The 16,225-nt window shown below is 44.0% G+C and overlaps 1 protein-coding gene across 1 annotated transcript in view; it reads right to left on the bottom strand.

Annotated features, from left to right (window-relative positions):
* LOC127424521 (membrane-associated guanylate kinase, WW and PDZ domain-containing protein 1-like) overlaps positions 1-16,225 on the bottom strand; it is a 75,284-nt gene that overhangs the window by 40,044 nt on the left and 19,015 nt on the right. The window contains exons 8-12 of the mRNA XM_051669826.1: positions 15,605-15,708; positions 12,038-12,157; positions 11,740-11,925; positions 9,361-9,996; positions 9,107-9,157 (exon numbers count right to left, since the gene is read on the bottom strand). Of these exons, the coding sequence (XP_051525786.1) occupies positions 9,107-9,157; positions 9,361-9,996; positions 11,740-11,925; positions 12,038-12,157; positions 15,605-15,708 (1,097 nt within the window). The remainder of the gene's footprint in view (positions 1-9,106; positions 9,158-9,360; positions 9,997-11,739; positions 11,926-12,037; positions 12,158-15,604; positions 15,709-16,225) is intronic.

Below are 16,225 nucleotides of genomic sequence, written 5' to 3'. Positions count from 1 at the left end.
ATTTAATAATTCTGTATTTTAGAGGGTTCTGATATGAGCACAGAGAAGAGATTCTCCATTAAATAGAAGATCATCACAAATGCAGCACAAGCGGTGCAGGATGAGTTATGCATTGAAGTTTAATTCTTAGGGTTAGGAATTTGTTCATCTCAGCATGAGCAACAATAACAGTGATGCTTGCCTTTGCAAACACCATTAATAATAAAAGGTGAAGTGAATATGAAGAGGAGGACAGACTGTGAAATGTGTGTTGAGGAACCTTGAACATGACGTGGAAGTGCTCAACGGCCTTTGGCTTCTTTGTAGCTCTATTCACTGGCTTCACACTCACAATCTCTCTCTCCCACACACACACACACACACACACATTTTTCATATTCTTCCTTCAGTTTAAATGTCCCTTTCCACCTCTCATAAACCCTCCATACTGCTGCTCGCAAAACATATCTACACACCCACACACATAAACGCACCCACACATGACTCTCTGAGATCTCTACACATAAAATGCGACAGAAAGTGCACTTTCAAGCAAATCTTTTACCTTTATGACACAAAAACTCATGAATGTATGTAAATGACTAAGTTCAGGCATAAAACTGAATGCAATCATGTAATCATGTAGCCAATCAATATGCGTAATCTCTCTTTGCCTAACATTTAATTGGCTCAGTTTTGCAGATAAGCCGGTTTCACTGCAGCGCACTATGGGTGTTTTCTCTGAAACTCTCCTCCACCCCAGCTCCACTTGTCTAGTTCACCAAGACCACAATCCTATCAATATGTTGTTGGGCCTCATGTATTCAGATAGAAGACAAAGGCAGGCCTAACACAGTCGTAAAACCTGACTGAGGCCCACGAACAGTCATAAATCTTACTGATAAAAACCACGCCAAAATCAAACAAAGGGAGTCCAAAACAGACTACAAATCCCATGAAGCCTTGCTCACTAAAGGATCGAACTCTCAACTCCTATTGGATGAGGCACACAACAGAACGTCCCTCAACCATGACGTCATCGGGAGTAGAAATAACTCTTATCGGAGATCCTTCCGGGCATTGCTTCCAGCAACTTTGCTCGCCGTGCATAGACGCAGCTCATCGCTGCTCTCAGGTGTATCCTTGTGGCACAAGGAAGTAACCCACGACTTGAAACTGTGGCCATACAATCTCCATCTCGCTGGACGAGTTGAGATTACTGTGTGTTCCACCGAATACTCTAACGGATCCGAAGGAGATCGCCGAGCAATCCGCATCTTCATCCGTTTGCCTGCAGAAGTGAAGAGAAAAAGATTTCTCTTCCCTCTTCAATCAAGTCGACGTCACTGATTTCTCTGCCAGCCCGCCGAGAATTGGCAGCCGTACCGCCCGCCGACAGAGCGAGGAAACGGCCTCCCGTCATCACCCGAGCCTCGAGAAAATGAGTCAGATTCAAACGACTGATGAACACACATTCTACCTGCATCCTCATGCGATTCAAGTAAGAGGTTTCCATCTGGGCAGAGATAATATATTATAGTGTGTTATTCTTGTGTATCAAGGTTATTGCTTGTACAGTTTACGGACCGCCAAGTCCACTCATTGCTGCTAATAGTACTCAAGGTATTACTGTAATGTACTGTTATCACGAATGAGATCTGCTGTGTTGTAGTCCAACCACATTGGACTGTTGTGTATTTCCGCCATCGCGGGTGAGACCGGCACACTGAGTTTATCCATTAAAGAACCAAAGACCGCGGGACGGTTTACGAGCCGTCCACCATGTCTCTGAGCGATAAACTAACAGTTGCTTTCTCTCCCACGATCGCGAATCCGGCTTTGGTGCCGCCACTTTATTCTCTCTCTCTCTCGTACTAACCACACACACACGCTTCTCTCCGCCCACATTCGCGGCCATATTCTCTGGCCGGAAATCTCACGTGACGTACTCTCCACGAGAGTCACGTCCGCCATTTTGTGCGCGTCCCTCCTTACACACACACACACACACACCCATTCTCTCTCTCTCACACACACACACACCTTCCTCTCATGTGTTATAGGATTATTTTGGTTACCATATCTAATCATGTCACTGTTTAGTTTGTAGTTGTAAGTTGGAAGTTTATTGACAGCATTGTATTGATTATTAATTGATATTACTGCATAAATAAACTGTTATATTTCAAAGAGAAGTGTTTTGGTTTGTTTTGCATACACCTGTGTCAAATGCTGACAGGGGATGTCAGTGCTCGGATTAAAGCCTTCATTGTTTCTTTTTGAAGGTCGATATCCTTCTGATGTCGATTTTCCTAAGAGAACAATCTAATATTGAGACTGTTATACTATCTGGTTATTAGTCCCTGATTCCAGGGTGGTGTCCCAGCGATATTAATCCTTATTAATATTCTATTGATTTTTGATAATTGATCATTATCTTTGATGATTGTTGAATTTGAAGGATCAATAAGCTAGTGTTAATTTTAATCAATGTTTCATTGACGTTAATAATTAATGATTATCTTTGATAATTGCCGATTTAAAGGATTAAAAAAGCTAACATTGATTCTCATCAATGTTCTATTGATTTTAATAATTAATAATAATTCATGACTGAACTGTTAAAATGAAGTTCTGAAGTCAACATGAATCTGCATGCTCAATGCATGTGAAGTCTGTTGTGTGATCTCATTAGTTTACATGAGTTTTTGTATGTAAAGTGTAGTTCTAGCCCACGTACAATTTTACGAAGAAAATTTTATGACATAAAGTGCCAAAATCATGATGAATAAGTGCTAAATATGCTTCTTATGTGGTACGTGAATGTGTGCGGGGTAACTGAAGGCTGGTATTGCTTGCAATTCGCGGAATCCATCGAGAATCTCTCGTGCAAGTGATGCGCTCTTCTCTATCCTACTACTGTATACTGGAACACGTGCACATGTGTAAACTGGGCTTCACTCGATATGTGAGCTCTGGTGACAGGATAGAGCAGAGCAGAACACATCCACGATTAAACAGGGCTTGGCTCAATATCATGGCGCATAAGCCTCATGTGACCCATTTGAATTCTACAAGAGAGTTTTCTATTTTAAAGCGCTATGGAGCAATTCAAGCATTTCAAATGGCTACAGCACATTCAGACATTCTGAACAGCACTGACGAGGGAAAGAGAAACACCTGCATCAGCATCAATAACGTCCTGGTTACTTGCATAACCTCTGTTCCCTGATGGAGGGAACGAGACATTGTGTCGATGTAGTGACACTAGGGGTCACTCTTGGGAGCCTGAAACACCTCTGGTCTTTGATAAAAGGCCAAAGAAAATTGGCGAGTGGTATTTGCATACCACTCCCCCAGACATACAGGTATAAATGGAGCTGGTATGCAACCACTCATTGAAGTTTTGTGCTGAGGAGCCGAGACAAGGTCCCGGCCATTTCAGCGGGTAGTTCAGCGTTGTGGCAGGAGGGACACAACGTCTCGTTCCCTCCATCAGGGAACGGAGGTTACGCAAGTAACCAGGACATTCCCTATCTGTCACTCACTCGACATTGTGTCAATGTAGTGACACGAGGGGTCCCTATACAAAACGCCACAACTGGCTGAACTGTGTTACGTGAACTGGTGGTGTGTGACGGGCAGACCACTGTATGCCAGTGCACCAGGCCGACACGTAACCGCCCCCAACACTGTTATGAGTGTCGAATGGCACTTCAGGGACAAATCGACTGCCCAAAAGATAGAGACAGGCTAGCCCAGTCGTGGCCTCTTATCCTCTTTTTTTTCCTCTCCCCAGAAAAAAGGAATTAACCGACTGGGGCCACCAGGTCTACATCGGGGGGGGGGGGGGGGGGGTGTCCCTCCCAAGGGGAAGACACCACAGAGACCACACCCCGCCCGGGGGGGGGGGGATTTTGAGTGGAAATACGTCACATGGTCTTGCCGAGCTTTGTTGGAAGTATGTCATGCGAAGAAGTCCCATGGTAGGTCCTACCCTAAAGGGGAGGAGTTTCAACAAGCATGGTGACTGGGGCAGAGGGGCCTCTGCCCAAGGAAGACGTAGTTCACCAACAGGGAAACTAATTAGCTGAAGAAATACGTCGCATGGCGTTTCCTATGGGGAACCAACACATGCGGAGCACCTACCCCAGTACAGGGCTTAGTTAGCACATGTACTGAGCCAGCAGCGAGTTTCTCTGCGAACTCGTCTGTTACAGGGCTCGGAGGAAATCATCCAGGGAACACAGTTTGTGAGCACTACTGGGAGTCAACAGCGCACGTCTTCAGCTCAGGGGAGGTGAAAGGCGCTATGCACAAGCGATATACCCAGCCAGCTGTCCCCGACTTACTTGCTTGTGCCTGCCACTACATGGGACGAAACTGGTTCCACCCAGAGATTGTAGAACCTCGCAAAGGTGTTGGGTGTTGCCCAGCCCGCTGCTCTGCAAATGTCTGTTAGAGAAGCGCCACTGGTCAAGGCCCAGGAGGCCGCTACACTCCTGGTAGAATGGGCTCATAGCCCTGCCGGGGGCGGCACGTCCTGGGTGTGATATGCCATTGTAATGGCGTCAATGAGCCAGTGGGCAATCCTCTGCTTGGAGACAGCGCTTCCTTTCTGCTGTCCACCAAAGCAGACAAAGAGCTGCTCAGAGATCCTCAAGCTCTGCGCGCGGTCCAAATAGATGCGTAAAGCGCGCACCGGACATAGCAATGTCAGGGCTGGGTCTGCCTCCTCCTGGGGCAGTGCATGTAGGTTCATCACCTGGTCCCTAAAAGGGGTCTTGGGAACCTTGGGCACATAGCCTGGTCAGGGTCTCAGGATCATGTGAGAGTAGCCCGGACAAAAATCCAGGCACGTTTTGCTGACAGAGAACGCTTGCAGGTCTCCTACCCTCTTGATGGAAGTAAGCGCAGTCAGGAGGGCAGTCTTCAAAGAGAGTGCCTTAAGCTCAGCTGACTGCAAGTGCTCAAAGGGGGCACTCTGTAGACCATGAAGAACTACAGAGAGGTCCCATGAGGGAACGAGGTGCGGTCTGAAGGGATTCAACCTCCTGGCGCCTCTCAGGAACCTGATGATCAGGTCGTGCTTCCCTAAGGACTTACTGTCCACTGTGTCATGGTGTGCCGCTATAGCGGCTACATACACCTTCAAGGTGGAGAGGGAAAGCCACCCTTCCAACCTCTTCTGCAGGAAGGAAAGCACCAATCTGACTGCGCATCTCTGGGAGTCTTCGCGTCGGGAAGAACACCACTTAGCGAACAGACGCCACTTCAAGGCATACAGGCACCTCGTAGAGGGGGCCCTAGCCTGAGTGATCGTGTCTACCACCATGGGTGGTAGGCCGCTAAAGTCTTCCATGTCCCATCCAGGAGCCAAACATGGAGATTCCAGAGGTCTGGTCGCGGGTGCCAGATGGTGCCCTGTCCCTGAGAAAGAAGGTCCTTCCTCAGGGGAATTAGCCAATCGTCGAGATAGTTGAGGATGCGAATGCCCACTTCCCTTAACGGGGCAAGGGCTGCCTCTGCGACCTACGTGAAGATGCGAGTGGACAAGGACAGGCCGAAAGGGAGGACCTTGTACTGATACGCCCGACCCTCGAATGCAAACCGCAGGAAGAGTCTGTGTCGAGGTAGAATCGAGACATGGAAGTACGTGTCCTTCAGGTCTACCACTGCGAACCAATCTTGACGACGGACGCTCGCTAGAATGCGTTTTTGCGCCAGCATCTTGAACGGGAGTCTGTGTAAAGCCCGGTTCAATACTCGCAGGTCCAAGATTGGCCGCAACCCATCGCCTTTCTTCGGTACAATGAAGTAGGGGCTGTAAAACCCCTTCTTCATCTCGGCCGGAGGGGCAGGCTCTATCGCACCCTTCTGTAGGAGGGTAGTGATCTCCGCGCACAAGGTAGCGGCGTTCTCACCCTTCACTGAGGTGAAGTGGACGCTGCTGAACCTGGGCGGATGCCTGGCGAACTGAATCGTATAGCCAAGTCAGACGGTCCGGACCAGCCATCGCGACGGGTTGGAAAGCACAAGCCATGCATCCAAGCACCGGGCGAGGTGAACCAAGGGGACAATCTCGTCGGATGTACCGGTGGGTGGGGCCTCGCGGCGGGGCAGAGCCTGAGGTGCCACGCCATGTTGTGGCTGTGCTGAGTTCAGGGACATCGAAGCACTTACCTGACTCCTTGTGACCACCCCCGGAACAGCCTGGGATGGGGAGGAAGAGGCCTGTCCTCGTGACCCGTGGAGACTGTCACATTGGGGGCGGATCTGTGCCACAGCTGGGCGCACAGGGGCGGGGAGACCGCCGCCGGGGCGCCAAACCTGCCAAAATGGAATGGTGGATGGTGGTTGTGATGACGGCCGTGCACACCAGGTATGTGACCCAGGGAACAAGGAAACCGTTCTTTTGCTGAACTCTTGGGTACCGCAGCCACTTGGGCATGACGAGCAGGCAGGGTGCGGGATCTTGAGCCGCGCCGGGGCAGGATGTGTCGGATAGCCTCCGTCTGCTGCTTCACCGCCAAGAACTGCTGGGCTAAGTCCTCGACGGTGTCGCTGAACAGGCCAACCTGGGAAATTGGGGCACCAAGGAACTGTGCCTTGTCGGCCTCTCCCATCTCGACCAGGTTGAGCCAAAGTGGCGCTCCTGGATCACCAAGGTGGACATCGCCCGCCCGAGAGACCGCGCCATGACCTTCGTCGCCTGGAGAGCGAGGTCAGTCGCCGAGCGCAGCTCCTGCATCAATCCCGGGGCGGAACTGCCCTCGTGCAGTTCCTTTAGCGCCTTGGCTTGGTGGACTTGCAGGAGAGCAATGGCGTGCAGGGCGGTGGCGGCTTGTCCAGCGGCACTGTAGGCTTTGGCCGTCAGGGACGACGTAAACCTACAGGCCTTGGACGGGAGCTTTGGGCGCCCGCGCCAGTTGGCGGCGCTCTGCGGGAATAGGTGCACTGCGAGCGCCTTATCCACTGGGGGAATCACCGAATAGCCCCTCCCCACCATCGAGAGTAGTGAGGGCGGGGGAGCTGAAAGATCGGGCTCGGACAGTAAAAGGTGCCTCCCACGACCTTGTCAGCTCCTCGTGCACTTCCAGGAAGAAAGGAACTGGGGCGGGGCGTAGCTGTGAGTGGCGCCGCGAGCCCAGCAACCAATCATCGAGCTGCGAGGGTTCAGGGGAGAACGGAGGGTTCCACACTAGCCCGACGCTTGCGGCTGCCCGGGAAAGCATGTCCGTCATCTCCGCGTCAGCCTGTGACTGGGCGACCATACCCGAGGGGGGGAGCCCAGCTGAGGCTTCTGCATCCGACTGGACAAGCCCGCTCTCCGATGCTACGCTTGAGAGCTCATCACCTTCGCAGGCTCCGAACAAGAGGTCGAACTCGCCATGAGATGAGCCGGCGGACTCATCCGGAAGCCCGATCGGGGCAGACGAGCGTGCTGGGGAATAGGAGGTCCGTGGGGGGATTCCCGGCGGAGTTGGTCCCATTGGGGTCCCCAAATCGCCCCCAGTGCTAGCCACGCTGGCCTCATACCCGTAGGTAGAAGGACCGAGGCAGGGAGCCGCTGGGGTGGCTTGCTTTCTTACGAAGGCAAGCCGCGACCGCAACGTTGCCATGGTCATGTTCTCGCAATGAGTACATGATCCATCCACGAACGCTGTCTCCGCGTGGGTCGCGAAAGACAGCAATCGTGACCATCAGAAGGCGAGAAATAACGACCGCAACCAGGAATAACACACAAATGGAAAGGCATCTTTAAAAAGACGCGTCTTTAAAAAGACGTTCCGTGTGTGCCGCTCTTTTAGAGAAATATACTCTTTTATTTCTGCCGAAGCACCCAGGAGCGTTCTCTGCAGTGCACCAGTGCAGAGGAGGGAGAAGCCGCTGAAATGCGCCATCAGATCCAGCAGAGGTGAATGAACAGTCGTGGAATTCAGCTCAGTGAACATCGACCGTTCGGCTCCGAAGAGAAAATCTGAATGAGTGGTTGCACACCAGCTCCTTTTATACCCGTGTGTCCAATTTTCACTGGCCTTTTATCAAAGACCAGTGGTGATTCGGGCTCCCAAGAGTGAACCCTAATGTCACTACATCAACACAACGTCGAGTGAGTGACAGATAGGGAACAAGACCTTTCACATCTACACATCAACACACCCTTACTAACATTTATCACAGTAAACTTTAATAGATTTTTTTCATTAAAACTATGGACGTTGTATTAAAGTTACGTTTTTAAATGTGTTGAGGCTATTATTTTTTCATAACAAATAAACAGTTTTTTTTTTAGAAAGACGACCTAACTAACAACTGAGGAGCCATCCATGGTCTTAACTATGGTAAACACAAGGGCAAGTAAGCTACAATGTAGAATAAAAGTCTGGACCTTTATAAATTATGAAGAAAGTCATGTGTAATACTGTAATATATTTTCTGTTCTAATGTTTGATATTAGGAAACAAACTGGCCTGGTTTGAATTCCTAAATTATTAAGAGTCTGCTAAAAAGAAAAACATTATCTGTTATGAAGTAGGAAACAACCATATTTACTATAGAAGCACCGTCCCAAATCAGTAAAGTGGTTTACTCATGAATATTATAACTAGCCCTATAGAAATAAGGTGTTAAGTTTGTTTGATTTCACACTGCACCTTGAAGTACAAAAATAATAATAATATTCATTACAAACATGAAATGCAACTACTTATCTTAATATTAATTGCAATTAAGAAAAAAAAAAAAACTGCATTGTGATGAACGTGTACGTCGACCACCACCGAAGACCATTTTTGACCCAGGAAAAACCCTGCATAAAATATCAACAGCTTTTACAACACACCACTCGCCACCACAGTAGCATGCACTGGCTGTTTGTTAAAGGAAATGCAAATAAAAATAATGTACTTGTTCTAAAATATGTCACTGCATTTATTTTGAATGCTGTCGGTAACTTGTTGAATCGAAACCATTATGTGGCCCAATGATTAAAGCAGTGAAGATGCATATTTCATGTCTTACAGTGGTCAAATCACACAGGCCCATGAAATCAGTTTTATAATAACTTTTATTAACATTAACATTATATTATGCTTAAAGAAATCATTAAAACTGCATTACTGACCATATCCACCATTAACAGCTGCTGCTCTGAAGAACCCAGAAGTGTGTTCGCCTGCAGTGTGACGTCAAAGTAATTTCATCAATATAACTGGTTAATATTATTCACTTCGCCCACACAGCCTTGGTTACATCCGCAGGAAGGCAGGTTTCAGAGGCAGAGCACGTTATTACTTAGTTTATTATTTGATTAAATATTCTGACAACAAACATGATATTTGTTCAGGAACATATGATTGAATAGGGTCATGTGCTCACCTCTCTGCACCAGCATAGTGACTTCACCTCCTTGTGGGCATTTGCTGAGGAAATCCACCACCTGGTTGTGGCTCATGCCCTGAACGCTACTCTTGTTCACCTCCATCAGGATATCTCCCTCCTTCAGCCCTCGGCATCGCGGGTAATCCACAATCTGCTTGACCTTTTGGCCGCCACCACTCAGACTGTCAGCGATGGTGAAGCCGAAGCCTTTATCGCCCTTCTCGATGTGAACTGTAATCAGCTCGGGCTGTGTCGCTATGGACGACGCTAGAGTCACGACATCATTGCTGTAACCGAGACAGCCGTCGCCCGACACTAACAGTGTGGTGTCCGCGGCGGGCTCGTGGCTGGGTGCCAAGCCAACAGTTGAAGCACCGGTTGCCATCTGAACAGGCAGGCCAGGGATGGGCTCAAACCCCTCTTGACCGTTCACTATGATGGGCTCTTTGTCGAGGATGGCCACAGAGGTGACCAGACTGGTGTTGGGGTCATCAGGGTCAAAGGGCAGCGGGTAGCCGCGGCACAGCTCCAGCTGGACCATGGAGCCGATCGGGATAAACTGAAATATCTTCACCACCTGAGCGTGAGTGTATCCCAGCACGATTGTGTCATTCACACTCACGATGACATCACCTGAGAGACACAAAACACATGAATAAAGTTCACAATTTCTTCGCCTCTGCCTTTTTCTGCTGATGTAAACAAAAACGTTCTCACATGTGCACCAGATTCGAACGGGTGATTTTCAGTGAAATAACACTTACATTTCGATCTGTTTCTCACACAGCACTATTGAATGGATTCGGAAGACTAGAACTATAGTGCACGGGTGATATGAACCAGTTTAATGGTGCTTTTATGTGCTTTTAGAGCTTGATGGTCACAATTACGATCCAATCCGACGGATGAAATATATACAGGTTTGTGACGACTTAATGGTGAATAATGATGGCAGAATTTGCCCCCGCAAGCACTAACACTTTTTTATTTATTGTATTTTTTTTATATATATATTTTTTAGTATATAATTACAATTTTCATGTATTTTTACTAGAGTTGTCGATTTAACGCATTAATTTATTTAGTGTGATTCATTCTATGAAAAATAACGTTAAAAAAAAAGAACACAATAAATGATAATCCCGACTCATACGTTATTTCCGTAAAAAGAAATTTTACTACCATTGGAGAAATTCATGTTTGATGTTGCACCTTGATGTTTTAGTGAATCTGTGTCAGTAGGGGGAGGTCAGCGTGACTCCAGCTGTACAGAAAACCAACGAGAGCAGCACAGTCTTCCACAGATGACACGCTCTTGTGCTCAAAGACAACTGGACCAAACACAACAGAATGAAGGGATCTCCAGACATGTTTTTCAACGTTTTAAACTACGTTTAACTTGACACAGCGTCCTAAAAACAAAGCGCTTATGACTAGAGACGTTGAAAACTAGTGAGATGCTCCAAACACATCCGTCTTAGGCACGAGTACAAAGACCAACAATTAAAAATAGTGCAGACAACAGTAGGCCAATAATAGGGGTAAGTTTAATAATATGAAACTAAAACAAACTATATTTTGACTTCTATAGCCATTTTTATTTGTATCGTCTGCTTTACTTGTCCGTTGCCACAATATATGTATATGAAGTAATATTTTTGAAATATCTGTGTTCTAATATTATTATACATTATATTTTAATTATTATACACAAAATCATCTTTGGGGGCCTTTTTCAGTAAATATTGATATATATTATTAATGGCATTAGTTAATGGGCACAAATTGTAATTAATTTAATTGAATTTAATTTCCTAACTGAAATGGAACCTCATAAACGGCAATGCACAACACAGGCAGCAACTCACATGAAGTGGACAGGAAACTTATATTTGATTCCAATAGAGATTGAAAGCTAGTGCCACGATGCATCCTGGGATTGTCTTCTCCATGAAGGATACATGCTGTCTTAGATTTTAGTGGAAACAAGGTAACTTAGAGGGCAGCATAATGTTGCAGCTGCCACCATTTGGAACTGCTTTCGGGTAGAGGATGTGTCTATAATGCCTTGTTGTGTTTCTTGCTGTACTTACGGGATGTCTGATGTTAAACAAATCGTCCTTTTGAACAGGTTCCTTTTAATTAAGTTCAATTAAATTCAGTTTTGATCAAACTGATTTAAAAAATGATTGAAAATAATTTTGGAACACTTTTGAGTGACAATTTGAATGAATCAGTTTTGAACCACTATATTGAAATGAGCCATCCAAACAAATCAATTAACTAAAATCCTTCAGGCTTCTAGATGCAAATGTAATTATAATGTTTAGATGTTAAATAAATTTAGTTAAAAATAATTTTCGCAGATGTTCTGACCTGTTTCCATCTTCCCATCGACTGCGGCAGGTCCGTCCAGCACCAGACTCTTGATCTGTAAGAACTCATCCGGTTCATCTCCTCCTACTACAGTAAAACCAAAACCACGCCTGCTCTTTAGCAGCTTAGTGCTTATGAACGTCCCCTTTAGCTCAGCTGGGTTACGTGTGAAGAACGGCTTTCCTCCTATGCACACACACACACACACACACATATTATGTTATTTATAATTTAAGTGTGCAATTATAAGAAAATATAAATAAAAAATAAGTAATAAAGACAGTGGTTAAAGTCTCACGTTTGGGGCCCGGGGCCAGTGGAGCCAATTGGTTGCTCTGAGGGTCTCTGTATGTCTCAAGGTGAGTGGGAATGTAAGAGCTGATGGCTGCTCCAGCAGAAGAGTGCTCCTCTATCCATTCTGACAGAAACAAGACAAAATAAGACACAAGTTTGACTATGACAACAGAACAAAAATCACATGCATTAATGTTCTGTTTGTATAATGAAACTGAATGAATAGAATAAATGAATAAATAATTTTTAACCCTCCTCTGGTATTTGGTCATTGTTGACCGAAATACATTTCCCTTGTTTAATAAAAATGGTTTCCTTTGTCTGAGTAATACAAGACTTGGTGACTTTTCCTCCATTTGCCATCTGATCATAAAAAATTTTTTTTTTAAAAATTGGGCATGATTCGATAAGTCTAAGTGGTCGTTAAAAAAAAACAAAAAACGACACCTTTGGTATTCACGGTCAAAATTTACCGACCATTGAATATGAATGGGAAAGACCAAAAAACAGCAATTGTTTTTGATCTGTCAAATAGTCAATAAATCAGCCACAATGCAGAAAAAAAAACAGACAGAAATTACAGAGTGAGACTCTAAAACATCCACAGTTCAAAACATACTCACCCACTCACACACAAACACACTTACAAAAATTAAATGGTGAGAGATTTTTTGTTATATATATATATATATATATATATTTGTCAAAAACAAAAAAAACAAAAAAAAGTCACAATGCTAAACACACCCTCTAAAATGAAGAGGTGAGACGATAACACACTCACAATGCAGAACACACACACACTCACATGTTAGCAAAAAAAATAAAAAATACTATAGAAAGTTTGAAATTGCAAAATGTTTACTCTGATTCTGTTTTATACTATAATTGAATTTTCTGAATTTTGAAGTTTTCTTGATATTATTATACATTTACTCTGAGTTATTACATTTTTATGTTTGAAATAAATTGTTGGTAGAAAAATGCTTATTCTGTATTTTCTCTTTGTAACACCATGGTCAGGTTTAATTGCAAGCATAATGACATTAACTGCAAAAAAGTGACACTTCAAATCAACTTTAAAATGCTAAACTTTGACTAATATATTTAGACATTATCAAACTATTATATCTAAATGCATATCTTGTGATCAAATATAAAATTAGGTTACAACAAGCCATCAGACTAAACAGCAGGTGGCTACAGCATCTACTGGCTGTTACTGACATGATATGGTTTTCAAATCATGTTATTTATATTTAGTTCACCAGATGGCAGCAATCTGCCTCCAATTTATGTCACATTCTCATATTTTCCTAATGTTTCAACTTATAGAAGTATTGGTTCCAAAACATTTTATTTGCCTATTTGTTTATGCAAATTAATGGTAATATTTAGAAATGTAGATGTAAATAAGATTTAAAAACAAAAAATAGCATAAAATCCTTTAAACAATACATAATTTTATTGTTCTTACCTCAGAAAAAAAAAAAAAATTGTTATCGTAAAAAACAAAAAAAGAAAAAAAAATGTATCATCATCAAAAAAGACTGTGAATACCAAAGGGAGGTGTCATTTTCAATACCATAGGAGGGTTAATGAAATCTGTCTTGATATGTTAACTTTCCAATGACCAAATAAATAAAAAGCACAAAGATCTGAATTGAAAATGTTGACAACAAAACAGTTAAAATTTCTCTTATATCACATCAACATTTTACAAATACAAAACATTATTTAAAACAAAGACAGGACTCTTCAAGATGCTTAATGGACAGAAGACATGAGAGTTTCAAACATCATACACAGTAAACAAACTCTTTGTGTTTCAATGTAACATTTATAAGATTTTGTGCTTAGTGCCTCAAAAGTTGTTTGAAAATAATTTTAGTAAAATAGTCATAAATTATTTGTAAAATTGTTTAGTAATCACAAACAAATATGTAAACAACACCATTACCCTTACAAAAAATGTACACTTGCCGCAAATTTGCCACTCATTATTTTCACATGCAAATGAGCTTGCGATTTGCCGCAAATATATGCCAGAAGTTTTCAGTTCTTCACCGGTAGTGGTGAACCTGCAGCAAACCTTTGGCAACAGTGGACAATTTGCTGCAAGTTTGCCGCAAAGCTCATTTGCATGTTGATACGTCCCAGGACGTATTTTTGTTTTATTTTATATTACATCTGTGGATGTTTTGTCTGTGTTGTTTGCCACTGTTTTGGTGTATGTTGTTTCTCATTGCCATCACGGAACCCTTACCTGTTGTGATTGGCCAGTGGGAGGAGGGTGCCAGGTTAAAGGCCCAACAGACCTCATACTCAAGGAGAGAGACCAAGAGAGATTTGCCTCCAAAGGAGTGTTTCCTTTCTCCTGCCCCAGATGGTGTTGCTGTGCGCCACCTGGATTGTTGTTTGCTGTGTGACTTGTAGCTTTATTTTGTCTGTTTGAAAATTACTGTAAGTTATGTGTGAACATTCGTAAGGAGGTGGGAGCCAGTTTTGTTTGTGAAAAGTTTTTCTCTTGTTTGTGGATAAAGGGAGGTAGGGAAGTTTTCTGTTGTTAGTTTGTTTTGTTCCTTTCTTTTACAGGAAATTTTCTTCCCCCTCAAGAGAAGACTCTTTTTGTTTGTTATTTTGGCCTAGCCCTCTCCTGAAAACTTTTTCTATTACTCCCAATTTGTTATAATAAAATCAGTTTGCTGTAATTGTTGGATTGTGGTCTTTGTAGTGCTGGGGCTGGAGATGGAAACCTTCTGATCTCTCCACTTTTAACCTTTTTGTTACTCCTCCCCAACCCTAGACTGGGGTGGGACGTAACAATGTGAAAATTATCAGTGGCAAATTTGCAGCAAATTTGCCATGAACTCCCGATTTTTGTGAGGGAAGTTTGAAACGATATATTATATATATATACACACATATATATATATATATATATATATATAAAAAATAAAATTCCTCCCCAATTTGGAATGCCCAATTCCCAATGCGCTCTAGGTCCTCGTGGTGGCGAAGTGACTCGCCTCAATCCGGGTGGTGGAGGACGAATCTCAGAGAATTGCCTCTGCGTCTGAGACCGTCAATCCGCGCATCTTATCAGGTGGCTTGTTGAGCACGTTACCGTAGAGACATAGCGTGTGTGGAGGCTTCACGCTATTCTCTGCGGCATCCATACACAACTCACCATGCGCCCCACCGAGAGCGAGAAACCACACTATAGCGACCACGAGGAGGTTACCCCATGTGACTCTACCCTCCCTAGCAACTGGGCCAATTCGGTTGCTTAGGAGACCTGGCTGGAGTCACTCAGCAAGCCCTGGATTCAAACTCGCAACTCCAGGGGTGGTAGTCAGCGTCTTTACTCGCTGAGCTACCCAGGCCCCCTGAAACGATCATTTTATCAAACTTCAAGATCATCTTGTGCCATGAAAACAAATACAGTACTATTTCAACATCAGATGAGGTATTAAAATATTTCAGTATGTGTGCTTATTGATCTTAAAATAGGTGAATACTATAATATAGAAAGAAGAGAAAGAGAGAGCGAGGGTAAACTGAGACACACCTCTGATGTATCGTCCGCCTTCAGGTGACTGCTGTGTGTCCAGCTGCTTCTTATGCCGGGCTTCTAGAACTGGGTTCTCATACTGAGTCTTACGGTTTATATGACTGACAGACAGACAGAGAGTGTAAGGGTAAAAATATTTACTATGTATCTAAAAATGACAAATGTTGCTAGTTTCTTGTAGGGGTGTAAATGTTTGCTCTGACACATGATTTGATTTAGATTATTTGCTAAATTATGTGATGCATTATGAAACCTGAAATTTGGTCATGATTTGGTTTGTGATTTGATTCAATTTAATTATTTTGATACTATTTATAATTGTTTTCAAAAAATTGCTAAAGCCACAAATGTAACTGAAGGGACAATTTTCACCACAGTGGAACACCGACAAAATCCAACATGATCACACAGGAAATTGACATGCTGCTTCTGAATGTTCATGTACCATGAAATGAACCCCATTCTGCCAAATTATTGACAAGTGGCATTACCCATCAGACATTTTTGCATCAATTCAAAAGTGTTTACCTTTCCCTGTGGTGGTACTACTGATAGCACAACCTCTGAGACACGGGTTCTAGTCACATGGAAACCAGGAAATAATCGTGTTGTGAGTCA

Source organism: Myxocyprinus asiaticus, chromosome 33 (genome assembly GCF_019703515.2).
Source record: "Myxocyprinus asiaticus isolate MX2 ecotype Aquarium Trade chromosome 33, UBuf_Myxa_2, whole genome shotgun sequence".
NCBI lineage: Eukaryota > Metazoa > Chordata > Actinopteri > Cypriniformes > Catostomidae > Myxocyprinus > Myxocyprinus asiaticus.
Note: the sequence above shows the minus strand (reverse complement) of the source record. Positions and strands in the feature narration are given on the sequence as shown.